The sequence below is a fragment of the Mauremys reevesii genome, linkage group 3, assembly GCF_016161935.1.
Source record: "Mauremys reevesii isolate NIE-2019 linkage group 3, ASM1616193v1, whole genome shotgun sequence".
Classification (NCBI taxonomy): Eukaryota; Metazoa; Chordata; order Testudines; family Geoemydidae; genus Mauremys; species Mauremys reevesii.
The window spans coordinates 188,116,378-188,131,793 of record NC_052625.1 but is presented as its reverse complement, the minus strand read 5'-3'; the positions used below and the strand labels follow the sequence as shown (position 1 = coordinate 188,131,793).

Genomic DNA, 15,416 nt, shown 5'->3' with positions numbered 1-15,416 from the left:
TTGCTCTCTCTTTTTGTGTCTGCTGCTCTGACCCTCTCCGGTACACAGTGAATACACATTTATTAGGTAAGGCCTTTTACATTCTCTCCATATCAACCTAATTGACATAGATCAAAAAGCTGCTCAGGACATTTAAAAGAGGAGGACATAAAGTGTGAGGTTGGTTGGATTTCATTATGTTAGTCACTCCTATTTCCTTGTATATTATTTTTTTTTTCGTGGTTAGCTATGTATACAGCATGTGCACAGCGCTTTGCAGATGTGAGATGCAGTCCTTGCTCAAGCGTTTACTGTGTAAAGGCCCACACCTCGGACAGTTATTGATGGATGTTAATTAATGGATCTGTGTTTGGGATTAAAACATTTGTGAATAACTCCTGTGTAGAGTTGGGCCTACAGCTGGCTGAGACTTTTTTTTTTTTTGATGAAACAGGTTTTCATCAGAAAATGCCAGCTCATTGAAAATGAAACTTTTTGCAGGAAAGAGTCTGTTCTGTTGAAGCTTTCCTCTGGAAGGTTTCTCAGATCCAGGGTGGAATTTTTGGTCAGAGAGAGAGACAGAGACCCCAGAAAACCAATAGCTAAGTGTTAGGGCACTCACCTGGGATATGGGGAATCCAAGGTCAGGTCTCTACTCTGCCTTATTCAGAGGAGGGACTTGAACCAGCTGCAGAGGAGCACTAAGAAGGCTACACCTGAGTGGCTTTGGCCACAACAGCACCCCTGCTGCCCAGAGAAGGTGGACCGAGAGCTTCTGTTCTCCCTGCCTCATAAGGCAAGAACAAAGGTTTGGACATATTCAGTATACTATGTCAGACTTTATGTCAGTTACCTTTATCAACCAAATTTGTAATCTAATTAAAAAACAATATCATGTTTGTCTGACAAGACTTATTTTCCATAAAACCATGCTGATTGGTATTAACCATCCTTTTAATTCTTTACTGATTGCATCCCTTATCAGCCTTTCCATGATTTTATCCAGGATTGATATCAAACTAACCAGTGTAAAGGTAGCCATGTTGTACCATTTAACCTTGTTACATATTGGCACAATATTAGTTTTTTAAAAAATGATTCCTCTGGAACTTACCCAGAATTCAAAACATTGTTAAAATATCAACATCAGTGGTTCAGAAGGCTTCTTGGCCAATTCTTTTAAAACTCCTGGATACAGTTTATCCAGCCCTACAGATTTGAAAAAATGTAACTGTAGCAGCTGCTGTTTTAATATCAATCCTAGTTACAGTTGCAATAGAAAGTATTTCATTATCACTATATGCTGTGAATGTGTCATCCTAATATATTTTGAAATTTGTATCTTGTTAGCCTTAACCTTTAAAACCTTGTTTTAGCCTATTCCAAATGTCTGGACTGGTCTAGGACATCCAAAAAGATGAGAAAATATTTCATACCTGGCCATTTTCTTTCTTTGAGATCTCGTATACCAGTCCAGGTTCCTTCCCAGTGTAAATTAGTGCCTGTGTAGATTAAAATCACAGTTTTCATGGAACTATTCATATTTATGGTTAAAGATATTGGTTATTGTATATCAACAAAAATAGTTTCACTACAGTCTCTTGGAAGTCTGCTTTCAAATGACATAGGAGTGTAGCATCATTAAAAGCTAAGGGCCAGATTTTCTGAAGAGCTCAGTATCCAATCATCAGGGAGCTACAACCCATCCTGGACAACGATCCCTCACTTTCACAGGCCTTGGGTGGCAGGCCAGTCCTCGCCCACAGACAACCTGCCAACCTGAAGCATATTCTCACCAGTAACTGCACACTGCACCATAGTAACTCTAACTCAGGAACCAATCCATGCAACAAACCTCGATGACAACTCTGCCCACATATCTACACCAGCGACTCCATCACAGGCAGGGCCACCCGGGGGGGGGGGGCAAGAGGGGCAATTTGCCCCAGGCCCTGGGCCCCACAAGGGCCCCCACGAGAGTTTTTCGGGGCCCCTGGAGCAGGGTCCTTCACTTGCTCCGGGGGACCTGGAAAACTCTTGCGGGGCCAGGCTCAGGAGCTTCTTACGCTCCCGGTCTTCGCCGGCGGGGGGGTCCTTCTGCTCCGGGGCGGAAGGACCCCCCACTGGCGAGTTACCACCAAAGGGGGACCCACCGTCGAAGTTCAGCTCGGTCTTTGGCGGTAATTCGGCGTCGGGGGGCCCCTTCCGTTCAAGGACCCGCCGCCGAAGTGCCCCGAAGACCCGCGGTGGGGGCCCCCCGTCGCCGAATTACTGCTGAAGACCGGGCTGCACTTCGGCAGCGGGTCCCGCTTTGGCGGTAATTCGGCGGCGGGGGGCCCGCTGCGGGTCTTTGGGGCACTTCGGCGGCGGTCCCGGAACGGAAGGGCCCCTTGCCGCCGAAGACCCCAGGCCCCCGGCATCCTCTGGGCGGCCCTGATCACAGGACCTAACCAGATCAGCCACACCATCACCGGTTCATTCACCTGCACGTCCACCAATGTAATATACGCCATCATATGCCAGCAATGCCCCTCTGCTATGTACATCGGCCAAACTGGACAGTCTCTACGGAAAAGGATAAATGGACACAAATCAGATATTAGGAATGGCAATATACAAAAACCTGTAGGAGAACACTTCAGTCTCCCTGGACACACAATAGCAGATTTAAAGGTAGCCATCCTGCAGCAAAATAACTTCAGGACCAGACTTCAAAGAGAAACTGCTGAGCTTCAGTTCATCTGCAAATTTGACACCATCAGCTCAGGATTAAACAAAGACTGTGAATGGCTAGCCAACTACAAAAGCAGTTTCTCCTCCCATGGTTTTCACACCTCAACTACTAGAAGAGAGCCTCATCCTCCCTGACTGAACTAACCTCGTTATCTCTAGCCTGCTTCTTGCTTGCATATATAAACCTGCCCCTGGAAATTTCCACTACATGCATCCAACGAAGTGGGTATTCACCCACGAAAGCTCATACTCCAATACCTCTGTTAGTCTACAAGGTGCCACAGGACTCTGCTGCTTTTACAGTATCCAGTAGTTTCCATTCAGAACAATAGAAACTCCTGGGTGCTGAGTGTTTCAAAAAACCTGGCCATGTATTTAGGTTCCCAAATGGGAGCTGAACTCTTGTAAAACTTGCCCTTAATGATTTGTCCCCAGCTGTTGGTTGGTTGGAACTATATAATCCAAGAGCAGCCTGGTCCGCAGATCTCAGAGAAGGAAATTTTCCCTACTTGATAATTTTCTCACTTAAAATTGTTTTCAAAATGAGGGAACTTTTTTCTACCTTTTTTATAACGTCTTCTCTTGCTTTTTGAGACCCTGAAAGCATTTCAATCACTATTAACTGATTTTTCTGCCCTGGCGTCTGCAGGAAAAGGCTGACGACTCTTTGAGGTGAACTTGCCCTACAGTAAGCGCTTGTCAGCATTGCTTAGTGCTGAGCAGTCACTCTGGGTGAGCTGGCTGGCTTAGATTTCCCATTCGGCACCCCTCCTCCCAGGCAGATGAGAATGACCCTTTTGTCTTGTCTGTTATCATACAGCTTCGGAAAGTGAACACTTGGAATAGAGAGAGAGCAGCAGCAGACATTTTGTTTTCTGTGTGAACCAATGTGCCAGAGGCTCTTTGTTTTATAGCAGTGGTTTAAGCTGAAGAAGTGTTAGTGTAGTACCACTTCAGCTGTTCAAGCCTGTTTTCTAAATGGAGATTGAGATGCAGGTTTATATTAATTAGCTTTTTCCTTCAAATTATGAATTCGAGCGCTAGTCCTTACTTGTTAATGTGATTCTTTCATATATTACTGGAACTTTTTGTTTCCTGCCTGTATTTTGGGAAAAATCATCACCCAGATTTTCAAACCGTGTTAACAATCCGGGCCTGTTTGTTCACTAATTTGCATTTGTGTGTGCAGTCTCAGTAATTGTGGTCACAAATATACATGCATGCAGGTCTGAAAATCTGGTCCTATGGGTTAGGAGTGGCCCTGATACAGCTCTTGAAGTCACTTGTGTGAGTTCCCAAGGAGCTACACCATGATTCTGTTGTGAGCTCCTTAGGTCTCAGGCCTGTTATCTTTCTAAGGGCTGAGACCAGGAATTTAGGCTGTAATTCACTATGATCATCTCAACAAGTCTGTCTTCATTTCAGCACCTGCTGTCTTGTTTTCTCAGGGGCAATGACAGGCTTAACCAGTGACCAGACAGCCAGCTTTCTAAAACTGTGTTGGGCCCAGGATATCGGTGACACCAGACCCTGCCAGAACAACAGATGCAAAACCTGCAGTCACATCTCCCTGCACAAGACATAAGAACATAAGAACGGCCGTACCGGGTCAGACCAAAGGTCCATCTAGCCCAGTATCTGTCTACTGACAGTGGCCAATGCCAGGTGCCCCAGAGGGAGTGAACCTAACAGGCAATGATCAAGTGACCTCTCTCCTGCCATCCATCTCCATCCTCTGACGAACAGAGGCTAGGGACACCATTCTACCCATCCTTTCAGGATCCAAGAGTCCTACTGGATGTACCTCATCCAGTGCACTAAATGCCCCAGTAACAATTGTGTGAGTGAACAAGACGATCACTATGCTATCGCATGAGCTCACACAAAAAATTGATACAAGATGAAAAAACCACTGCATCACCTGTGGGTGAACACTTTTCACAAAGTGCTCACTCTTTATCTGACCTATCAGTCCCTATCCTCAAAGGAAACCTGCACAACACCTTCTAAAGATGAGCCTTGCAGCCTAAATTCATAATGTTGCGAGACACTAAAAATCATTGGCTGAATAGACACACTGGATTTGTGGCTTAAGACAGCAATCTGTAACCCACTAACTCCCTCCCTCTCTCCCCCCAGTTCCCTCCTCCTTTGACTGAAGAGGTGTTAATGGGCCACTTCTGTTCCACCTTGTATTAGCTGTGACCCTCTGAGCACATTTCCCAGACCTGAAAAAGAGTTTTGTGTAAGCGCGAAAGGTTGAGGCTACAGCTACACTAGAGCACTTACCGCACTGATAGTGCTGTCTACACTGTCACTTAGGTTGATGTATCTTATGTCACTCCGGAGTGTGGGTTATTCACACCCCTGAGTTATACCGAAGTAACCTGTAGACATAAGTTATACCAAAGTAACCTGTAGACAAAAGTCTGTCTCTCCCAACAGAAATTGCTCCAATAAAAGATAATACCTCACCCACCTTGTCTCTATAAACTGCAGATGGAAATAATAGTGCCCATAAAAATGGATTTAGAATTTGGCCCTTAATGCTTACACAGATGAGTTTTATGTACAGGGTTTTATACAACAAAAAGTTTTTAATATTGTTGAGTCTTTTTTGAAGCTCATAATCTTCAAAATGCCTTCGCCTGATCTCTGAGAATGTTCAGTGGCCTAATTAGTATTACACTTATGGAACAAAATAGGGGTGAAATCGGTAAGGTCAGAACTTTAATAAGAGTATGTAGAAATTATTCTGAAAACCTATTAAATTGAACATCAAATATCTTAGCTTTAGGGATTTTTTTGGGACCACCTTATAGCAGAGGTAACATTTTGTGTTCAATCCCATAGAATGTTCCCATGAAACTATATCATGCTTCAGCGCTCCAGGACTCTTTCCAAATGAGTGTCAGTTTTCTAAGGACCAGTGAGTGGCATGGCTGATACCAGCTCTATTAGCATTGAAACCTGTAAGCAACTGAAAGAGGTGCAGAGAGCCAAAGTGCAAGTATTTGCTCAGCCTTTGTGCAGAGAGGTCATCACATAGCATGAAGAAATACAGTGCTCAGCATTTCCGCCTGAACTGAGAGCACTGCTGTGTAGGGAGAAGTGGATGTGTGATAGGACAGGGCCGAGCATAGGGGCGTAAGTGCTTCCCAAGAAATGTAAACGATATGGGTAAGAGCCATTTTTAGAAGTGTCCATTAATCCTACCGCCAATCAGATGCAGTATTCAAATAACCTTCAGGTACCAGATACCAAGGTGATGAGTGTAAATGTAGATAGATGAGCTGCGTGAAGGAGAAATTAATAACTGAGGCAACCCTGGGGTCCAGACATAGAAATGCTTCTGAAGGTTCCCAAGGATGGAAGAGCCAGCCCAAAAGTGTGGGGGGGGAGGGGGGAGAGAGCCAAGTGGCCCATCTCTTCCACCCAAGGCCCTGCCCATGGCCAAGCTGCAAGCTTGGGGCGGGGGGAGTCGAGAGCAGCCCCTGGCCCGTGTCCTCACCCTACAGGCCCCCTGCCCAGGGCAAGTGGAGGTTCCACAGAGCAGCTTCCCACTGCTGCCTGCGCGGCTCTTACCATGGATGGGCTGTGGCTGGGACCAGGTAAGAGCCACGGGGAGCTGTGGATCCTCCTGCTCTGGCAGGGGGAGGGAGCAGAGACATTGCCTGGCTGGGGGAGGGCTCAGAGGGACGAGGAAGGGTGGAGCACCTGCCAAACCAGGCCCGTCCACTTTCAAAAAGTGGGAGGGCCATGGCCTCCTGGGCCCTCCTATTCCGGTGCCCCGAAGGTTCCCATGGCACATTGCTCTCCCAGCCAGCTGCTTCGTTCCTCATGACACATGCTGGGTACAATGCTGCTTTTAACCACTCTCTGTTCGCCTCAGCTGACCTCACTTGTTGGGTTATGAGTGACAGAGCCATCTTACTGGCAACTCCTTGTTCTGCACTCTTGTAAGACTGAGCCCTGGATTTGTAGTGGTGCATCATTTATACACTCATGTTTTCCCCCTCAAAATAATCTTATTGCTATTGCAGTGGGTGGCATGAAACCGGCCAGCTAAATACAGAACTGTGGGAATCTTTTCTGGTTTAGATTCTGCTCTCAAGAAATCCACGTTGCTGGTAAACATGAATCGCTTGGCAGTACAATTCTGGTGTCCTTAGAAGGGTAGTAAGGGGAAGCAGATCCATCATGAAGAAATAGCCTTTTCTTGTTCATCCTGGTAATGTTTAGAAAATGTGGCAAGTCACTTTCTGTGCTCTCAGTCCCGGGCCTTGCAACGGTCCAGTGATGTATTCTGGCAAGACTAAAAATGACCAAGTGTAACTGGGATAGTTTCGATTGCTAGACTAAACAGAGGATTATCAACAAGTCTTTGCAGTTCAGTTCATTTTCTTTAATACACTATTCAGTGTGACAGTGTTATTCTGGCTCTACTCCCTTCCCCTGCAATTTCCCGCCACTACAATGCTCTTAAATGCCGTTACTCTCAGAGCCAGATCATGAAGCCCTTCCTCATCTGCTGACTTTCAAAGGGACAGCTTGTGTAAGTACCTGCTTTCCATTGGGAGTAAGGGGTTCGCAATCTCAGCCTTGGAATGTTACAGCTGGGATTTCCTAAGGAGCTGAAGGGAGTTAGGTGCCCAAATCCCAATGATATTTTGGCATCTAAATCCCTTAGGTTCTGTTGAGAATTCCAGCCTGCATGTTTAGAGGTTGTAAGGTGCTAAGACCCATCAACTTCCATTGACTTTATCTGAGGGAGTTCAAACGGCTCTCCGTTGCCACTGACTTTAGTGCACTTGATGCCTTGCAGGAGTTGCTTTCACCAGCTTCCAAGTCAAACTTTTTTTAAAGAAAAGCAGCAATAAACTATTCCTCCCATGCCAGTGACGGCTTGGGCACAAATACGGAGTGAATGGAACTCTGCTGATTTACACCAGCTGAGGATCTGGCCCAGAAAAGGTGTGTACCATCTAATTTGTTCAGGAGGAAATAATCATTTTCTGGAAGCTTCCTAATGATCCTCTTATCCCTTGGAGCCAGGGGCTCTCTTCAGATCAGAAGTAAGACACATTGATGGGGCAGTGTTTGGAAGCGCTGTGCAGTACCTGTTTTGAGGCTACAAAAATCTTCACTCTCCGCAGCTGTTAAGCCAGTACTTAATAACTGAGCACTAAAATCTACTTTTAAAATAGGAAAATCCCAGCACAAATGCACAAGTGCAAAAAGATGCAAAAAGAAAACATAACATCCAACTGGCTAAGGAAATGTCTCTCTGTAGCAACACACCTGATTTTTCATCTTCATTCCTGCTGTAATATTTGAAGATAACTTATATGGAGATTTAAGGTATATTTTACTTTTGTGCCATGTAAGCAATTGCAGGATAGAGAAGAGCTGCCTCCAGAAATCTGCCTCGGGATTTTTTAATGTTAGAATTTAAAATGTGCATCTCTCCAGTGTTTGCCTTCTTAAAATCATAACGGAACAAGTTGCTTGGCAATAACAGCTGAAATGGGACTAGGTAATTGAATGAGGTGGATGGATGAATGGTTGCATCTAGTCAAAGGGAAAAACTGAGGCTGAGGGGCATGAAAGAAAGGATTACGGAAACCATGCTGCAGAACTATGCAGCTTTTACTATACAGACTATCAGCTTGGATCAGGCAGAGAGGTGACTGGATAGAAATTTACACATGAACTCCACTATCTACTCACCTATGTCCTAAGGGTGACCATGCTGTTAGAAGGCTTGCGTATTTGGAGAAAAACGGGCTCTTTGTAACTTGCAAAAGAGAAGTTAACAGATCTGGCCGTCAATCTTAGGTACCTATATGACCCCCAGCTCTGTAGTATCTGAGCACCTCAGTCTTTAATGTATTTATCTTCAACACTGCTGTGAGGTAGGAAAGTGCTATTATCTCCATTTTGCAGATGGGGAGCTGACGCATAGAGAGATTAAGTGTCTTGCTCATGGTCACACAGGAAGTTTGAGGCTGAACAGGGTATTGAGTCCAGGTCTTTAGCTAACACCCTAAGCACAGGAAGCCCCCTGCCCCAAACCACTGTAGCAGCTGAGCACCAAAACACAAACTGAATTTGTTGCCATTTTGAATTGTTTAGCAAGCTGTTTAGCAATTGCTTCCTTGTCATTTCCCGTCAGTGCGGTACATTTCCAAAACATTCAGTGATTAAGCATTACATATTGATCTTGTGTAGTCATTTAAAGTGCATCTTATGCTGTTGCTAAGAGACAAAGCAACAACAGGAACATGCTATTCACCAGGGCTTATGTTCTGTTGATAATAAACTCTTATGAAAAGTAACCAGACTCTGCTTACCCTTTGTGTGTGGCTGTAATCCGGTGAGTATTTTACTGGCCTGTTTAACATGACTGGAATGCACTTGTAATCTCTTTGACTTTATTGCCTTGTTTTTTTGATGGCAATAGCATTTTAAATGCTGCTAATTGGTTTTACTATAGACTGAAACCTGACCTTGTACTGGGTAAAGAAGAAGAGCAGATCTTCTAGTGCAAAAAGTGCCTGTTGGGGGTGCAGCACTGGTACCTTGCGAGGACGTGACTGTTACACTTGTAGGTCCAAATATCAGGAGATTCTGTGCAAATTGCTAGATACCCTAATGAATAGGCATTCCCTTGTTTTGAATTAAATTCTCTCATCCAAAGATTTCCTCTTAGCCTCCCGTTTTCTCTGGTTCCCCACATGCCGACTTCTCTCTTGAATTTCCCCCTTTGTTACCTCAGGCTGCACTGCTGTACTATGTGGTACCTAACTGTGAAGGCCACCTTAAGCTCCAGCTAATACAGAGCATGGCTGCCCATCTTCTGAGTGGGTCAGTGGGTTGTGAGCATGTCACAGTTGTGCTTCTCGCTCTGTCGTGGATGTCTCTAAATGTTTGAGTGAGATTGCTACAGAGACTAAAAGGATGTGGGCTCATGGGCCTGCCTCTCCCTCAGCTAAAGGTGGTGCAGATCCTGGAGAATCCCCCAATGTGGTATGCCCGCTGATGGGGGGTGAGTTTGCAGTGATAAAGTATCTGCTACCTTCTCATCACCCATGAGGTGAAGTGGCCTTCACACAGTGGCCAAATGGGTCCACGCCATTCTGTGGCTATCAAGCCATTCCCTTCCTCTCCCCTCTATTTCAATGGTGCTGAACTGTATTCAGGAGTCTACCATTCTTATTCCCAGATGAATGAAAAGTCCTGAAAAGGAGGAGAAAATTGCAACTAAATGTGATAATATTGTAGTTTTTAACATACATTTTGCTTCCATTTCTGGCTGAATTCCTTGATAACATAATTCTTATGTTCTTGTAACATAAGAAATATCAGCTGAATTTCTTCTTGTTTCTTGTACTTTTAGATCTAAAAAACCTAAGAAGCCCGCACCTCCTGCAGCCAAGGAAGACAAGCCCAAGTTAACCATTTTCGATGAGGAAGTAGATCCTGAGGAAGGATTATTTGGCCCAGTAAAAGATTTTTCATATTCCAGTTCCAAGAAGAACACGTCAGCCAAAGAGAGTAAATATGTTCCATTTTCCATTATGTACAGTTAGGTTGTGGTCCCTAAAGCTTCTATAAAGCTCTTGTATTTAAAATGGAATGGTGCAGCGCATGAAACTTGGGTTTTGACGCAAGAATGTTGGGCCAGACCTTCAGCTGTAAATTAGCTAGAAGTGGAAATAAACATGGCTTGCAGTTGCAATAGCCATACACTGTTGGACTTTAGATTCTCAGTTGTTATGGATCTGTAGTTGTTGTCTAGCTTATGTTGATGGGTGAGTAGAGCCAGTAGCTCCTACTAGTGCAGTGTATCAAGAATGTATTTCCTAGCGCTTTGTGGATTTTTACTTCGGATGTGGAAGACTTTTTTTGTAAAAATTAATTTTCTGTAGGACGTTTCCTTTCAGCCGCACAACTTGATTCCCCTGCTAACAGTCATGGTGGTGGTGTAGTTGAAGCTTGACTAAACCTTTCTGATGATTCAATCTTTAGGTCTGAAATTATTTGAGGATCCAGACCTCGGTGGGACTGTTAAACTAGGCGACTCTCTACTGCTGCCAACGGCCTGTGAGAACAAGGACTATGCGCTAAGTACCAGCCTCAAAGAGGACACAGAGGAGCTATTGAGGTATTCCTCTAAAATGGGTCCTGTGGTAATGATGTCCACTAGGCATTCTTGAGCAGGAAGCAACTTAGATCCCAAGGCCACAAACTCCAGGGCAAAGCTTAAAAAACATTCTGTGCTGAAAGTGGATTGACATTCGTACTAACCAAGACAAGGGCAGACATTTGTTTAAAAGTTTGAAAATCAAACACAAAACATCTTTACTAAAGCTTAACAATAATGGGCACTGACAAACGGTAGCACCTTTACTTTTTCAAGGTGCTTTACAAATAATCCTCAGGAGGGTAGCTGGGTAGGTCAGCTCTCCATTTTCCAAATGTGGAAGTGAAGGCAGAGGAGTATCTTGTCCAAGGGCAAAGATGAACTCTGTTTCAGAACTGAGATTAGAATTTAGGTGCTCAATGCTCAGACACTGTGCTCAAGCCACTGGACTCGGCTGCCTTTTTATTTAAACAGTGTCTCTTATGACATGTATTTATATTTTGATCAGAACGATGCAAGATCTGGATTATCAGGAGGCTCTGAGGTAGGAGGAAGCATTCATGAACATGCCTTCCCTCTATCTAAAGTACTTAATGTGGCCCCAGGTACCACAGTATCTGGGTGGCTCTCAATTTAATGTATTTATCCTTGCAATACTCCTGTTGAGGCAGTTTTGCTGCTCTGTTCATTCCCACATTATAAGTAGGGAATTAAGGCTCAGGGAAAATAAGCTCCCACGGGAAGTGTATGGCAGTGCAAGGAGTTGAATGTGGGTCTCCTGAGTCCCAGGCTGGCCCCCTAACTGCGGGATCACCTATTTGCTCATGCTATCAGTTGCTATCCAGCTTTTTAGTATCCTACTTTAATAACCAGTCCTGAGTAGAGACAAAATATTCTGATGTGTGGTCTTAATCCCTTGGAGCTGGTAGTTTTGCAGCCTCTATTGTTTATACAAAATGCCTTAGTACTAACATATCACGGCAGAAATACCTGGCTTAGTTTGCACAGAGGTTAAGTTAGGTTATATGCCATCTCCTCTTACACTTTGGGGGCACATCTGATATTTACAAGACATAATGTGGCAAGACATAACTCGATTTACTGAGGCGGCATGTTGGGAGTGAACACACACATTCACAGCTTTTCATGTCTGCTTTATCCTGTGCTAATAATCTAGGCATAAAACGCTTGACCCAAATTGTTCATATAACTAGAACAAAAATGCCTTATTTAGTGCAATTCCCCCATTAGCCATGAAAGCAATGGAAAGAGCCTGACCATTTGTCGTATTAATGCATTTCAAATTATGCAGGCTTCCCTGCTTAGTCACAGTGAAAGAGGCCCCTGAACCCACTGTTTGACTGGTAGATCAGGCCATTACATAGATTTGGTGTTGAAGAAGATAGCAACAGTGGATCAATTGCCAGAGCTGGTGATAATGAAAAAAGAGGTAGAAGATACTAATTCTTTAAGTTATGACTGATTTTTTTCCCCTGAATTGTCACAGTGCCAGTATCAATGCCTTCAGTAGCTGGCAATGCCAACATTCAGTTGAAAACGAGTAGGTGAAGCCCAGCAGAAAATCAAGTGTGTGCCCAACTGGAAAATGGCACGGGAATCATTTTTGCTCTAGAGACAAATCTTATCCCTGCTAGGATGTAGAAAGATAGTGCCCTATGGACATAGCGGAGAGCAGGTAAACTGAACTGAGAGAAATAGCAGGAGTAAGGAAGAGCTATTGGAGGACGAGAAATAATGAAGGATGGAAATTAGCAGAGGACCTAAAAAACATAGAACATGGGGAGAAAGAAATGTTGGAGTCTGATTATGGACATGATGGGAAGCAAAATAGAACACGGATGATGTGAGGTGCCAGATGAGCTCCTGCTGGCTTAACCTAGTGGAATTCTTCTTTTCACCCCACTGAGAATATATCTGTGAAGCCAGAAGACTTGCAGCTTAGCTTTCACAAGTAGTCACTGATTCTGGGTACCTCAGTTTTTGATGCTGAACTAGTGATACTTGTGGCCTGATTTCCAGAAGCACAGATTATCTGCAGCTCCCATTGCATTCCACTGCATCTCATGGCACTTCTGAAAATCCAGCCCCAAGTTGTCTCAAGTTGGGTGCCCAAAACTGGGGCCCCTAACAGCAGTGGGATTTTTGTTGTTGTTGTTGACAAAGTTTGTGTTAGTGTTCAAGGAACTGATATCTGTGTAAGATCTAATGAAGGGTCAAATACTGAATTATTTAAACAGCAAAGTCCAGAGACCGCTCAGTGCACAAGTGATTTTAAACTTAATCCCCATCCCATCCCATAAGTTCCAGAATTCCAGATACATCAACAAGCATTGCGTCCCAGCTACTGTGAGCCTTGCTGGAGCTGGCATAATGGGGTAGGGACAGAGGAGGCCAGACAGGGATCTTAATATCTCTCTCTCCAAATCCATGTGGGACATAAAATATTTTTTAAAGGGACCTTCCTGAGCCTTCCCCCAAATCATTGTGCCCCAGCGGGGATAGGGGAGTCTCTGTGACATCACAACCCAGAGCATCACTTTGGAAAAAGAAACTCCACGGGATGGGATATGAAATAGTGGGACGTATGGTGGAGAAAGAAAGGGGAGGAGAGGTTAAAAACCACGAGGTGAACAGCTCTTTTATCCTTGTTGATTAGTGCATGCAGCACACAAAATACACTTAATACTGATCTGCAAGTCACCTTTGAAAAAGACATAGTTGTCTCAGCATATTATATATACGTGAAGCCCTTTTGAAAACCCATTTTACAGAGCTTAAATGCAGGGCCTAAAACCATCTACAAGTGCCCCTTGAAATGAAAAATGGAGCAGAGGAAGCCTGAAATCAAGTCAGCACCATAACCTAAGTGAAGTCCTGAAGTCAAGATCCTTGCAAATAGCTGCCTTAGATCAAACAGATGCATTTAATGTTGGATAGTATGATTAAGGGATATACTGTACTAAGCACAAGCATAAGTGAAGTATGACTGTATTCTAAAACCTGTGAATACAAACAAAATGTCCTGATTTCCCCCCTGTAGTAGTAACCACTAACTGAGATTATGTGGAGGACAGCTCACACATGCATGTCCAGTGGTGGAGTACACAAGACCTTGCCAGTACATGTCCACTTAGCTGAGATTAGATTTTAGCCCTAAATTGACTTGTTGTTGTACAGTCTTGGGGTGTGTTCTCTTGTGAACACCAAGGGATTTATCCACATAACTTTCCCATGAATCAAGAGAACAGCAGATCCCTTGTTTTATGCTTTATTACATTAGGTGAGTAAACCCAATCCCCTCTGTATATGTATGTAGCTAAATGGACTCCACTGGGAACCCCCCTTTGAGGTTTCTACTACCTCCAGATGCTGTTCCACAAGGATTGTGTGTCATAGTCAGATTATTGTTAATATGGAAAATGATTATGATTTAAAGAGATTAATAGCTCCCATCCCACTGGGGGCTTTGGTCCCAGAGGGCAGCTGCTGCTTTCTCCTGCTGTGTAGCAGTAGCTCCTAGTAAAAGTAGATTGGCTCCTCCTCCTCCTTCCACTCACTTTCACAGGCCTCTAACATAGGGGTGGGAAAACTTTTTGGCCCAATGGCCACATCTGGGAATAGAAATTGTATGGCGAGCCATGAATGCTCACAAAACCGGAGTTGGGTGCAGGAGGAGGTGAGGGCTCTCTGGTTGGGGGTTCGGGCTCTAGGGTGGGGCCAGAAATGAGGAGTTCAGAGTGCAGGAGGGGGCTCCAGGCTTGGAGTGGGGTGCAGGGAGGGGATGAAGGCTCTGGCTGGGGGTGCAGGCTCTGGGGTGGGGGTGTTTGAGGAGTAGAAGGGTGCTCTGGGCTGGGATCAAGGGTTTGGAGGATGTAAGGGGGATCAGGGCAGGGAGCTGGGGCATGGGGAGAGGCTCAGGGGTGCAGGCTCCGGCGGCACTTACCTCAAGTGGCTCCTGGAAGCAGCGGCCATGTCCCTCCTCTGGCTCTTATGTGGATCTGGGGCCAGGTGGCTCTGCACACTGCCCCATCTGCAGGTGCTGCCCCTGCAGCTCCCATTGGCCTGAGATCCCAGCCAATAGGAGCTGCGGGGGCGGCGCTTGGGGTGGGGGCAGCATGCAGAGCGGAGCCCCCTGGCTGAGCCGGAGCAGGGCCATGCCGCTGCTTCTGGGAGCCACATGGAGTGGCCCCTGAACCTGCTCCCCGGCCTGAGCACCGGAGCGGGGCAAGCTCCAGACCCCACTCCCCTGATTGAAATAATTTTCCACACACAACAAGGCTTTTGCTTTGTCACAAAATCCCCCTGTCCACTCCAACACAGCTCCTCCCTAGCATACATATTTGTTGCTCTTATTAAAGGAACTCCTCTGAGGTGAGCTTTCCTGGAATCAGCAAGTGTGTGTGGTGGTGATGGGGAACCTTGATGAGATACCTTCCCCTGGGTTCTGGCACTGTGGCTTCATTCACGCTTTCCTGCCTTCCGGGGCTTCCAAGTGCACTGGAGGCCTGAAATCTCATCATCCCAGGGTCCTGCAGGG

General features: G+C 45.2%; 1 protein-coding gene across 2 annotated transcripts in view; it reads left to right on the top strand.

Annotated features, from left to right (window-relative positions):
* Positions 1-15,416, top strand: part of HS1BP3 (HCLS1 binding protein 3) — a 78,971-nt gene that overhangs the window by 44,751 nt on the left and 18,804 nt on the right. For both annotated transcript variants that reach the window (XM_039532679.1, XM_039532680.1), the window contains exons 5-6: positions 10,112-10,269; positions 10,744-10,879. In XM_039532679.1, coding sequence (XP_039388613.1) covers positions 10,112-10,269; positions 10,744-10,879 — 294 coding nt within the window. The remainder of the gene's footprint in view (positions 1-10,111; positions 10,270-10,743; positions 10,880-15,416) is intronic.